Consider the following 13,768-nt stretch of genomic DNA (forward strand, 5'->3'; position numbering starts at 1 on the left):
CACCAGCACTCCCAGCTATCTCCGTGACACCACAGATTTCCTGAGGAAACTACAATGCATTGGTGACCTCCCAGAAAACACCATCCTAGCCACCATGGATGTAGAGGCTCTCTACACAAACATCCCACATACAGATGGAATACAAGCTGTCAGGAACAGTATCCCTGATGATGACACAGCACAACTTATTGCTGAGCTCTGTGACTTTATCCTCACGCACAATTATTTCAAATTTGGTGACAATATATACCTCCAGACCAGTGGCACCGCTATGGGCACCCGCATGGCCCCACAATATGCCAACATTTTTATGGCTGACCTGGAACAACGCTTCCTCAGCTCCCGTCCACTCATGCCCCTTCTCTACCTACGCTATATTGATGACATCTTCATCATCTGGACCCATGGGAAGGAGGCCCTGGAAGAATTCCATGCTTTCAACAGCTTCCACCCCACCATCAACCTCAGCCTGGATCAATCTACACGGGAGGTCCACTTCCTGGACACCACCGTACAAATAAGCGATGGCCACATTAACACCACCCTATACCGAAAACCCACCGACCGCTACGCCTACCTTCATGCCTCCAGCTTCCACCCCGGTCACACCACACGATCCATCGTCTACAGCCAAGCACTGAGGTACAATCGCATCTGCTCCAACCCCTCAGACAGAGACCAACACCTACAAGATCTTAACCAAGCATTCTCAAAACTACGATACCCACACAAGGAAATAAAGAAACAAATCAACAGAGCCAGACGTGTACCCAGAAGCCTTCTGCTACAAGACAGGCCCAGAAGAGAAACCAACAGAACTCCACTGGCCATCACCTACAGTCCTCAGCTTAAACCTCTCCAACGCATCATCAGTGATCTACAACTCATCCTGGACAATGATCCCTCACTTTCACAGACCTTGGGAGGCAGGCCAGTCCTCGCCCACAGACAACCTGCCAACCTTAAGCATATTCTCACCAGCAACCACGCACCGCACCATAACAACTCTAACTCAGGAACCAACCCATGCAACAAACCTCGATGCCAACTCTGCCCACATATCTACACCAGCAACACCATCACTGGACCTAACCAGATCAGCTACAACATCACCGGCTCATTCACCTGCACGTCCACCAATGTTATATATGCCATCATATGCCAGCAATGCCCCTCTGTTATGTACATTGGCCAAACTGGACAGTCACTACGCAAGAGGATAAATGGACACAAGTCAGATATCAGGAATGGCAATATACAAAAACCTGTAGGAGAACACTTCAACCTCCCTGGCCACACAATAGCAGATGTAAAGGTTGCCATCTTACAGCAAAAAAACTTCAGGACCAGACTCCAAAGAGAAACTGCTGAGCTCCAGTTCATTTGCAAATTTGACACCATCAGATCAGGATTAAACAAAGACTGTGAATGGCTATCCAACTACAGAAACAGTTTCTCCTCCCTTGGTGTTCACACCTCAACTGCTAGCAGAGCACCTCACCCTCCCTGATTGAACTAACCTCGTTATCTCCACACTGATATATACCTGCCTCTGGAGATTTCCATTACTTGCATCTGAAGAAGTGAGGTTCTTACCCACGAAAGCTTATGCTCCCAATACTTCTGTTAGTCTCAAAGGTGCCACAGGACCCTCTGTTGCTTTTTATAATGCAGTGTGAGGAAGCTAGCACTACGATACTGTACAGTAGTTCAGGTGTAATGAAGCTGTGAGGCCCAGTTCTGCTCAGACTGACTCTAGCTTCCCAAGTTTTCTAGCCAGTTACCCGCCAGCGTTCATCGCTACAGCAGTTCCTAGGGAAACACTAGACCTGCGCCAAAGGCGAGGGGCTGTAACCACTGCCCTGGAGCTACTTCCATAGGAGGGAGCGGAGCCCGGCAGGGAGACGCCCTGAGCCCAAAGGCCGGGTCCCCGATCCTAGCCCCCGAGGCAGCGAGGCTATCCCTGCCTGTGGAGAGCCCCCGCCCCCGCATTCTCCTCCCAGACAGGACTGTGGGGAAACGAACTCCACGGCGGGGATGAAGGGGCGCCCGGGAAGAGCCTGCCGCGGATGTACGTATCCCCGAGGCCGGGCTGAGCCGTGGCGCGTCCACCTGGAGACTTCAATGGTGCCTGGGGAAGTTTTCACCCTTATTTCCCAGCCAGCCTTTCGCTGCCCCGCCGCACGCAGCTGGGGCCGAGCCCAGCCCGCTCAACCACCCAACCGAGGTGCGCGTTCTGGAGGCGGCGGCCTCACAACCGTTCCCTGCCACTAGCTTCGAACGCGGGAGGCCGCTCTTAATTGGTTGACCGCGCTGTCTGTCAGACTGAGGGCTCTGTCCAGTAGATGGCGCTGAGGAGACCGACGCCCCGCCCGCCAGACTCAGTAGCGGCAGGTGCCCGGCTCCCCAGGAGGAGCGCTCACCGCCTGTAACCGAGGCACTTCCACCCCGCAGTGCTGGAGCCCCAGCAGCTTCCCAGGTCGCCCTCGGCTCTGCTCTCCACGATGCTAGTGCAGAGCTTGGGGGCTCCCTGGCGTCACCCTGCGAGGAGGGCTGCCGGGGGCGGGGGGGGGCTGGCTGGGTGTAAGGCGTCTTCGAAGGGGCGGGGAGAGGGAGGGAGGCTGTGGGCGGAGTGAGCAGGTTGTAAGGAGTCTCCGAAGGGGCGGCGAAGAGGATCCGCTTGCAGGCTCTAAGGTAGCGGGCGGAGCAGCCCTGGGTGTGGGGGTGGGCTCTGAGGGAGGAGCGGAGGCGGGGTGGGGCACCGGTCTCTGCTCCCTCCCCCGGCGCTAGGTCCGGTGTAACAAAGCCTTGGTAACGGGGTTGCTAGCGCGCTGGTCGGTGCCTGGTAACCAGGCGCTGCCCCTTTAAGCGGCGGGGGTGTTGCCTTGCCGGAGGGCGGGGAAGATCCGAAGTCCCCTTCGGCGCCCGCCCGCTCTGTGCTGGAGCTGGCAGCTCCCCCTGTCCCCGTTCTCACTCCCATGCGGGCGGTGGGGACGACGGCACTCTGGGCAGCGCGGCCGCAGGCAGGCGGCTCCTCTCGGTATGTCCTGGGGGCTCCCTGTCTGCTGAGCCCGCGCAGGTCCCGCCGGAGCCGCCCCGGGGTCCCATGAGTTCAGAGCTGCCCCGCGCCTCGCCGCTCCGCGCTCTCTTTAAGATGGAGCCGGCTCCGTCCGCCTCCGAGTTGCTGGTGGGAGCTTCAGAGTTCCTGAAAGGTGAGGGACACAAGAAGCCCGACTGCCCACGGCCCCGGGACCCTGCCTGGTTATCCTGGCGGCCGTGGCCCCTTCCCCCGGGACCCTGCCTGGCTGCCCTCGCCCCTTCCCTCTCCTTCCTATCCCTGTAGTTCCGTGGTCCTCGCCGTTCTACCCCTGTCCCCAGGGCTCATGGACCCAGCTCCCCTGGGCCGGGGCTGGTCGTGTCTAAGCCGGTTCCTTCCTTCTCCGTTCCGGTGAGGAAACAGCCGGCACCTGTCGCCCCGGGCTCTGCGCTGGGTAAAAGCCACCCTGTAGCGATCCCGTCCCGCCCAGCCCTCTCCTGGGGGACAGCCGTGTGCGGCTAAGCGCGGCCAGCCCGACTTTCTCTTCTCCCTTCTACGCAGGAGAAATGTAGCGATGCCCCGCCCGCTCGGAGGCCGAGGATTAGAGGGCGGGCGGGCGGAGATCGCTCTTTTACCCCCTAACATTGAGCTGACCGTGCTGGCCTGGGGGGATAATAGGGACGGGTTGGCGGGGAGTTAAAGAAAGGGAACCACAACAATCGTATAGCCTTCGTCAGTTGCCTTCAACTTTGTTTCAGATCGATTATATTTTGCTACTTTACGGAATAAACCCAAAAGCACAGTAAATACCCACTATTTCTGTACTGATGAGGAGCTGGTCTATGAAAAGTAAGTGACTTTTAGTTTCTTACTACCATTGTCCTGTAAGGCTCTTGCTAATTGCTTAACTATCTTGTTAATTGATGCATTTCAGTCCTCTGTAATGAACCAACCATTCTTCCCTTAAAGAATAACAAGACTGCTGTGAAATTACTTAACTTGTAGTTGACCCAGGGGTGGATGGGATGGACATGCTGCTCAGGACTTATTTATAAAGTGAGGCTCTCTTAAGAGTAATTAAATCTTATTAGATAATGTCTTAAATAGAAGTCTGTGTAGGGGGAAGTCAGGTGAAATAACAGTGGCTTCTCTGCTTTGTTAGTAATGAACTCCTTATATTTTCTATATGCAGAAAAATACAAAGTGATTATACTTTGGATTTTTTTTTTTTTTACAATTTAAAGATAGTGAAGCTTAGATGGGCTCTTACATCGACATCTGAAGCTTGAAATCTAGTCCGATTAGGAAAAAATAAGGGGTAGCTTTTACTGATAGTTTTATTTATTTTCATAAATAAGGATCCAGAGTAACAGCCATGTTAGTCTGTATCCGCAAAAAGAAGAACAGGAGTACTTGTGGCACCTTAGAGACTAACAAATTTATTAGAGCATAAGCTTTCGTGGACTACAGCCCACTTCTTCGGGTGCATATAGAATGGAACATATATTGAGGAGATATATATACACACATACAGAGAGCGTAAACAGGTGGGAGTTGTCTTACCAACTCTGAGAGGCCAATTAATTAAGAGAAAAAAAACTTTTGAAGTGATGATCAAGCTAGCCCAGTACAGACAGTTTGATAAGAAGTGTGAGAATACTTACAAGGGGAGATAGATTCAATGTTTGTAATGGCTCAGCCATTCCCAGTCCTTATTCAAACCGGAGTTGATTGTGTCTAGTTTGCATATCAGTTCTAGCTCAGCAGTCTCTCTTTGGAGTCTGGGAATGGCTGAGCCATTACAAACATTGAATCTATCTCCCCTTGTAAGTATTCTCACACTTCTTATCAAACTGTCTGTACTGGGCTAGCTTGATTATCACTTCAAAAGTTTTTTTTCTCTTAATTAATTGGCCTCTCAGAGTTGGTAAGACAACTCCCACCTGTTTACGCTCTCTGTATGTGTGTATATATATCTCCTCAATATATGTTCCATTCTATATGCACCCGAAGAAGTGGGCTGTAGTCCACGAAAGCTTATGCTCTAATAAATTTGTTAGTCTCTAAGGTGCCACAAGTACTCCTGTTCTTTTTGCGGATACATACTAACACGGCTGCTACTCTGAAACCTGAGATTATATCTTGAAATAGGTATGCTCCGTTTGTAGCTTAGTTACTATAGAATGGGCATTCAGAGTTATGGCAGTAGTACACAAATGTGGCATCATGATATTAGGGCCAAGGAGAGAGGCATGAAGAATAGGGACCTGAAACTTAAGGAGAATAAGTTTAAACTTCATGTGCTCATTTGCTCTCAATCTAGTTATTTGGGGCATTCAGTACACAAATATATTTAGCAAAATTTAACTGTCTGACCCTAAAGAGTTTGGTTTTATCCTTTTTACATGCAAAGGTTCACTTAATACAGTGCAGCCATATAAAGATGTAATATGTATAAATTACTCTGTTGGGGGAAGTGAGAGAAAGTTGTTTATCTGCTGCTATGGCTCTGATGGAGTATTTTTGTTTGTATTCGGTATATCACCCTCAGTGAAACTGTTTTGGGTTACTGACAGCCTGATGAATCTGTATTTTCTGCTCGGTTAAAAATAATTCTTGCTGCTTTTTTTACCTGTTTGTAGCTTGTTTGCTTTTGTGGGTGTGATTCTGTGTCAAGAGGGACAAACGTGATGATAAAAAATTTCATATTCAGGCAGGTTTAACCTTGCTGAGGCTCTGAGGATTCTTGAAGAACTTCATACCGTGATTGAGACTCAGGGCTGGCCCACGCTGGGGCGGGGGATCGATCTAGGAAACGCAACTTCAGCTACGAGAGTAGCATAGCTGAAGTCGACGTTTCCTAGATCGAACTAAGTTTACTTACTGCGGGTCCACACGGCGCAGGCAAGCTCCTCCGTCGACAGCGCTTCCTCCTCTCAGTGAGTAGGAGTTCTGCAGTCGACGGGGGAGCGCTTCTGGGATCGATTTATCGCGTCCAGATGAGATGCGATAAATTAATCCCAGGAGATCGATTACCCGCCCAATTCGGCGGGTAGTGTGGACCGAGCCTTTGTGCACGTCTACACTTAAAACGCTGCAGCGACACAGCTGCACTCGTGCAGCTGCGCCACTGTAGTACTTCAGTGAAGATACTGCTACACCAATGGGAGAGCTTTTCTCATCAGTGTAGTTAATCCACCTCTGAGAGGCAGTAGCTATATTGATGGGAGAAGCCCCTCCCATTGACATAAGACTGTCTACACCGGAGTTAGGTCGGTATAACTGCATCCCTCAGGGATGGATTTTTCACACCCCTGAGCAACATAGTTATACCGATGTATGATTATAGTGTATATTGGGGTAGGCAACCTATGGCACGCGTGCCAAAGGCAGCATGCAAGCTGATTTTTTCAGTGGCACTCACACTGCCTGGGTCCTGGCCACCGATCCGGGGGGGCTCTGCATTTTAATTTAATTTTAAATGAAGCTTCTTAAACATTTTTAAAACCTTATTTACTTTATATACAACAATAGTTTAGTGTTATATTATAGACTTACAGAAAGAGACCTTCTAAAAATGTTAAAATGTATTACTGGCACGCAAAACCTTAAATTAGAGTGAATAAATGAAGACTCGGCACACCACTTCTGAAAGGTTGCTGACCCCAGGCTGACCCTGGCCTAAGATACATGCCCATGGCTGACTAAATCATGCAGCAGGGTTCTGGGTCTGTTACTGGTGCTGTCCTATCTTAAACAAAAACCGGTTAGGCCGCGATTCAAGAAGTCTGCTCTTGACAAAATCTTGCTAATTGTTGTGCAGTCTAGGGCTTGAATTAACAGCTTGTTCAGTGCTTGCAGTACGCAATTTCCAGATTTTTTTCTTCAATTTTGGTTTAAGCCTAGATATGGTGCAGAAATTGTACTGGTCTCATTATCCATTCTCCTTATGGTTATTGACCTGGATCAAGTGTTCATGCTAATCCTTATTTCTGTCAGGTGTCTTTTGATATTGCTGATCACAAGATAATTGTGATGTGTGTGCAGTGTATGACGGCTAGATTAAATTGATTGTGAATGGCTGTATTCTGAGAGGATACAAAGGATGATATTGAGCATTATGGTGCTCTCATCTCCCTTATAGTTAAATATATGTAAATCAGCTGGGCAGATATTGTTTTGAGCTTCAGTGTTAATCATACACAGATAACATTAAGCTGTTTGTTTGTTTTTTATTGCCTTTTGGATGGGACAGTATGTATCTGGATTAGGGCAAAATGGCTGAAAAAACCTTTTAGGGTAGGGGAAACATCTGGCAATAATAGTGAGATTGGTTTCCCTTCTGAAGAGAAGATTTGCCCTCTTGTTAGAAGGGTTTGCAGCTGGGAGATACTTTACTAACTAAAGCCCTCTAGGCTGTACTTATTTGGTGAAAAAGCCTGTGACATCTTGTGGATACGGATCTTGCTACAGTTGTCTTTGTCCATATTCAATCTCTGCAATATGGTCTGCTTGAGGAGACCAGCAAACCACTTGGAAGTTTCACCTCATGCACAATGCACTGGCCAGATTATTTACACTAGGTCTGTGTTAGAAGCTTTTGTTCATACAGCAGTCTTGGTTGTGTGTGACTTTTTCCCCCAGCAAAAGTCCTAAGGTAGATGAAGTTATATTGGCATTAAAGTGCTTTTGCTGGTATAATGTATTTCAATCACTGAACCAGTGTAAGCTATACTGGAAAAAGCATTCTTTTGCTGGTATAAGGGTTTAAGACTACCAGATTTCTTCTATAGTTATACCAACAAACCTTTTCAAACATAGACTAGACCTTGGTAGCATTTCTTGAGCTCGCACATGATACCTGTGTTTCATGATCTTCATTAGCTTCCAGTTAAACCCAGACCTTTGAATTACATCCAAAAGTTAATTTCTCCTAAGACACTTTTTATGTCTTGGGTCTTAGTTACCTCAAACCGCCTCTCTTCCCCTGTTGCGCCCCACAATTGAGATTCCCCAGGTTAGGTGCTTCATATCTAAATGTCTGGGCTGGTGACAAGATGTTAACTTCTGTGGTTTTGTATCAGTTTAATGGTGAGCAGAATTTGACCCAACATTTAAAAGTATAAATTGACTCCCTTTATATGCAAGATGACTTTGATTGGACATTTTTAATTCTAAACATTCTTCTGAAGAAAAAACTATAAAACTCTGAAGTCCAAATAGTGTGTCCCTTCATTCCTATCAGTAGTTACATGCCTGAAATGTCCTGGTAATCTGCCTACCTTTTGCATCAAAGCGAGGAAGGATTGTAAAATTGTCCTTGTATTTTAGGGCTTGTATCTAAAGACCTTTTGTTTCTTTGTGCACAGAATGACAATTTAAAAAAACAAACAAAAAAAAAACTTTTTTTTCCAGGAAATGGGTTAACTAGGTATTTATAAACTAGGTGACAATTATCAGCTGGCATACAGATTTTAAGTAATCTTGTGCAGCAATATATACCTCCCTTCAACTGGCTAATGCAAAATTTTGCCTTAACATTTGTTACCCGTCACACAAATTTTATACTGTATATGGGATATTGATGGCTTCAAAAGTACTTTTTCCCCTATGAAACTTGGGTCATCCAGAGGGAAGCATATGGTGGCCTAGCAACAGTACACACCACATGTTTTATTAATGTATTTCTCTGAACGTAGCAGGTTGTAGCAAAATTGGGAATAGAATATGTCTCCTGAATGCTGGTTGGGTGTCATATCAGCTAGAGACCATCTGCCTTCTAATAATGCCTCTTCTGTCTGTTTAGACTGTAAGCTGTCTGTAGCAATAACTGACTTACTACATGTTTGTACAGTGCCTAGCACAATGACACCCCAATCTCAGTTGGGACCTCTAGGTCTTACTGTAATTTAAGTAATTTTGTAACTGCATATTTTTTGTCACATAACAGTGTAATCACATCAGTTTCAATTATTTTGGTAATTTATTTAAAATACCTGTCAGCAACTATGTCTGTAACAACACAAACAACAGAAAAGATCCAGGAAATGTTTTTTGACAAATAGATTAATTACTAGGTATATTAATATAGAACTCCAAGTAATAATTCATTTAAACTACAATACAGAAACATATATCCTGCACCCCTTCAGAAGCAGTACAAAGGCTTGGGGGAGTCAGAGGTAATGGAGGAGCTGAGGGAGAGGGAAGTAATTACTGGAAAGGAGCCTGGGTATGAACTTGAAGGATTGTGTGGGTGGCAGAAGTATGGAACAGGGTTTGTTTGGGGTGGGGTGGGATTGTTAGGAAGCCTCCATCATGCAGACTCCGGCTGAACTGAGTCCCTCTCATTCAGTCAGGCACATCTGTCCCTTTTTCCCATGTGTCCCTGCACCCCCTCTCCTATTCAGACCCTGCCCCAAGCTGTCCCCGTGCACTTGCCCTTCTGAACCCCAGTCTGTGACACCTCCCCACCCAGGAACCCCATGCTGTCCGTTCCCCCATATCCTGTGCATCTCGGCCTGGCTCCATGGGCAGGGCACTGTGAGGAAGGCAGATTCTCTCTTCTCTATCCACAATTGGTGTCACTCCCAGAGCGACTGCTCTCTGGTCTGACACCACAGCAGCCCCTGGTGGGTGAAAGGAGTAACTGCAGCACCTTTCTGGCATAATGTATTTTCTGTGGGGGAGGGGAATTCTGCGCAGCGCGTGAATTCTGCACATGCGCAGTGGTGCAGAATTCCACTAGGAGTAAAAATTGTTTGCCTCATTCAGAATGCCTTGCTACAAAGGCCCTTTTTGTTTAAAATTGTTAGCATTTGAAATCAACAGAGGCTTATTGCAAAAGGGGAGAGGATCTTTGAGGTATCGATCCTGGACCCAAACTGTTTATGGGATTTTACAGGTATAAAAAGAATGTCCCGAACCACTGTGGGATATGTGAGTAATCATACATTGATAATTTCATCAGTTGCATCCTCCTAGTAACTGGTAAGACACTCTCATATGCAGAAGAAAATACAGCCTGCCTTTTATGGTGGTACCACTATACGAACCCAAAACTCGTAAGGTGTGTTCAATAGGGTTGTAGAAATTCTGAGCTCTTTCTCAGAGGCCCGTCAATGTGCATTCATTGAAGCAGCATATATTTCCTAACTAGTAACTCCAGACACTTAGGCAGAACTATTAGGCTGACAATCTTATCAGAAACACATCCTTTGATCAATCCCAGTATTTAAGATCTGTCCCCTACCACCGCTCTTTGTTCTTCAAAATGTACCCTTGAAGAGTGTGGCGAAAACAATATTTGCTGTTAGACATTCCATTTATAAATAGAGATGGGGGCCCCAAAATTCCTATGTGGCTTTTGAGGTGTTTGGTCTCCAGTACTGGTCACTCCTATCATTAAGGATAACAAATCTTATATACTGTAGCTATTTTTCATAGTCCAAAGTAGATGCAAAGCATGACTAAATTATGACGAAAATTTAAAGTTGGGAATGAAAGTGAGTCAGAAGTGCATGCTCAGTACTCTTGCTCATACATTCAAATCAAATGTCTCAATACTTTATCAAATGAAATGCTTTTAAAAGCTATTTAAGCCCATCTCAAATGAAAACTATCTTGAATTTCACTACTGTAATGACAACTGTTCTGGTTAAATATGTTATGTGTTAACTTGAGAATCTATCATGCCCTGGTGTAAAAATGAGAGCTTGTATTAAAACCACTTCCTTTCTCTTGCCAACCTTTATATCATCAAATGAAAAGGAAAAAAGCTGAATGGAATTATCCAGTTGTGACTACATTAGGTAAAATTGATTCTGATCTAGTGAATATTATGAGTGAAACTTTCTGGTCTTAAGATTATGGGGGTCTCTCTTTCATCTGTAAAAGGTATACCATTTTTGATGCCTTCAAGGATGTAGAGCTGCTGAGAAATAACCCAGCTCACAGATGATCATTTGGCACACAGACATGACCTGTTTTGGATAGACTAATAGTTAATGAGTCAGGCCCTGATAAATAGCTTTCTTCAAGATGAATAGTGGCTCTTGTTCTTTGTTTTTCAGCAAACAGATCTGGGTTGGGCATCCTACACTTGACTGATTAACGTACCATAGGCTTTGACTTATTATATTGACAAACTAGAGAGCTTGCTGGACATATTTCAATTTTGGGTACTTTTATCAAATTTTATTTCAGTACTGCTGTAATGAAGCATAAGGATCCTTCAGTCTTCTGAAATTATAGAGCCTTTAATCAACCATTTATTCTGGTTGGTAATTATATTTTATTATCAAGATATCACAGATACTATGCCACCAGAGACACTTTGTGAACAGCCGCAGAAGTAATTATATGTGACAGTGGAACATTTTGTACAGCATATACTTCATATGAGCAAGAGGATCTAGGTTAACTTCCTCAAACTGTGATATATTGCCGTGGATCAAGCAAGCTTAATTCAGAGAATATATATCCCTTGTTTTTGAGGTTAGGAAGTAGTAAAGTCAGTAACTCGAATGTTTACTGTGTAATAAAGTTAAATTAGTACTGTCTAGGGCTGTATTGGTATGAAATGTCTTCTTCACTGCCTTCATACTTTCAAAGAAGCAATGGTAAATTTTCACTTACTTCACAAAGTTAAAGGTCTCTTTACTTACCTGTGCGGACCAATAATTGTAGCTGTGCAGAAAGCCCTGAATGCTCCCTGATTCAGTGGCAGTAGGACCAATAATGAAAATTGTGACTACCCTTGTCACACCACACAAGAGCTACCACTTCCCACATAAAACAGTGAGTTTTGTTCATTCAACAGCATGTGATCATGTTAAATTGAACATCAGTTGACCAATCTTGTCAGGCAATAGAATACAAGAAAAGCCATTTTAGAAGGCTAACATGGAGTACAAGCAAGAGACCGTAAATCATGTGTATGAGAATACTTCCTTCCCCCCCCCCCCCACCCCCCGGCCACTCTCCTTCTTGGAAACCAGTGGGATGCAAAAAAAACAAAAACCCTCCCCTCAAAACATTTGTGCTGAACTTTGACCTAATTAACAATTCTCTGCCCTTGTACTGTGCCTCTCCTCAACATCTCAAAGGGGCATCTGTACATATCTGTTTTTATCACTAAAGGATAAACAAATCACCAAAAACTGCACTGCAAATTAGTACCAATCAAAAATAGAACTCTTGTCTTCTGATTCCCAGGCTCCAGCTTTCACCACTGTACACCATGCTGCCTTCCTGCTTAGACTTACTGAGGAACTTAAACTTCCTCAAGGTGGTGGTCTTTTTTTTCCAAAGAGGAGAGGGTTCCAGCATGCTCTGAAAATCTGATTTTAGTCTGATTTAAAAAAAAAAAAGCTTGTTCTGTAACTAAATCTTCTTGAATGAGAACTTTATATCCTGCTCATAAGTTTTGTCCTGGTTTCTGAGGTACCTTATCTCAGGAATGCTTCTCTATTAATCGTTCGTTAATGGAAGTTCAGTCATTAATGCAGCTGGGTCATGATTCATTGATGGTTTTGAAGATCAGGACTAAAGTCCTGAAGAGTGGAAACTTGCTGAGGGAGTGAAGCACCGAGTGATATCCAGGTGGTAGCCTGTTCTATTTATGTAGGCCGGAGTCTTTGAGTTGCATTCCATTCGCTCCTAAGTATAGTGACCTACAGTAATCCAGCATGGAGATGGAGAGCACGGGGATCGCTGTGGCCAGATTCCTGTATGGAAGGAAGGGTCATAGTTTTCTAGCAAATTGGAGGTGGAAGAAGATTGTTATATATAACATTTATTTTACAAATACTAGTTGGTCACTTAGAATTAGTGATGAATAGAGAGCAGGACACCTTTGCTTTGAACCACTCTGATAGTCGGACAGGAGGAAGCTTTCAGTGGGAAGGAGAATAAAGACCCTGCTAATTCTCTCAAGCATTTCTACTTTCCGACTAATCTCTGATTTTGTTTGTTTACATATCTGGACATCAGAATTGCTGACACAAATGATTTGCTTCTCGGTGGCTTAACTTGGGTATTCCCACTAATTAACAATAACCCTGACTTTCATGAGAGGGAATAAAGTTACCTCATGATTCTAGTGTATGTCCTCCAGAGGACAGTGAAGAGCTGGATTGTTCTGGGCTAATAATGAGCTATGGCACAACACTGAATCAAGAATTCAGGAGATCCAGTAGCTTCAGCCCCCCTTGAACATCACAGCAGTGTTGGGAATTGCCTGGGACATACTCTGTTTTTGGACATCTTGAAATCTTGGGTCACAGATGTCTGGGCTTGTGTGAAACAACATGTTTGGATTCAGTCACCACAAATCTGACGTGGTAATATTATTTCCACATCCACTGTACTATCAGCATATCACGTAGAAAAGATGCTTAGACTAGTCTGCCAAACAAGAATAAAATTGTGCCCTCCTTCCTGCAGATGAGCTACAGTTATTGTCATTGGATTCATGAGAACTTGGGAAGCTGAATGGCAGGGCACAATAATTTTACAGACTAATATTCACATAAATACCTAGTCCATCCTTCTCTCAGAGCAGGATTGTGTTAGATACCAGATTGTTTAACAAAGTCTGTGGGTGTCTTTCTGAAGGTTAATGTGTCTGCATCCAGGCTGAACTGAGGACTTGTAAGGAATAAAATTGGCATCCCAAGGCATCTGTGGATTTTAGAAAGTGCTTGTTCAATACATTATAATTTGATTATT

General features: G+C 45.0%; 1 protein-coding gene across 3 annotated transcripts in view; it reads left to right on the forward strand.

The window, feature by feature from the left end:
- The first annotated feature begins 2,774 nt into the window (after positions 1–2,774).
- Positions 2,775–13,768, forward strand: part of CDC14A (cell division cycle 14A) — a 137,022-nt gene continuing 126,028 nt past the window's right edge. The window contains exons 1-2 of one of the 3 annotated variants that reach the window (XM_034778450.1): positions 2,775–3,212; positions 3,796–3,886. In XM_034778450.1, coding sequence (XP_034634341.1) covers positions 3,107–3,212; positions 3,796–3,886 — 197 coding nt within the window. In that variant the 5' untranslated portion in view covers positions 2,775–3,106. The remainder of the gene's footprint in view (positions 3,213–3,795; positions 3,887–13,768) is intronic. The other 2 variants (XM_034778451.1, XM_034778449.1) reach the window with 2 other exon arrangements.

This window comes from Trachemys scripta, chromosome 8 (genome assembly GCF_013100865.1).
Source record: "Trachemys scripta elegans isolate TJP31775 chromosome 8, CAS_Tse_1.0, whole genome shotgun sequence".
In the NCBI taxonomy this organism is placed as follows: Eukaryota; Metazoa; Chordata; order Testudines; family Emydidae; genus Trachemys; species Trachemys scripta.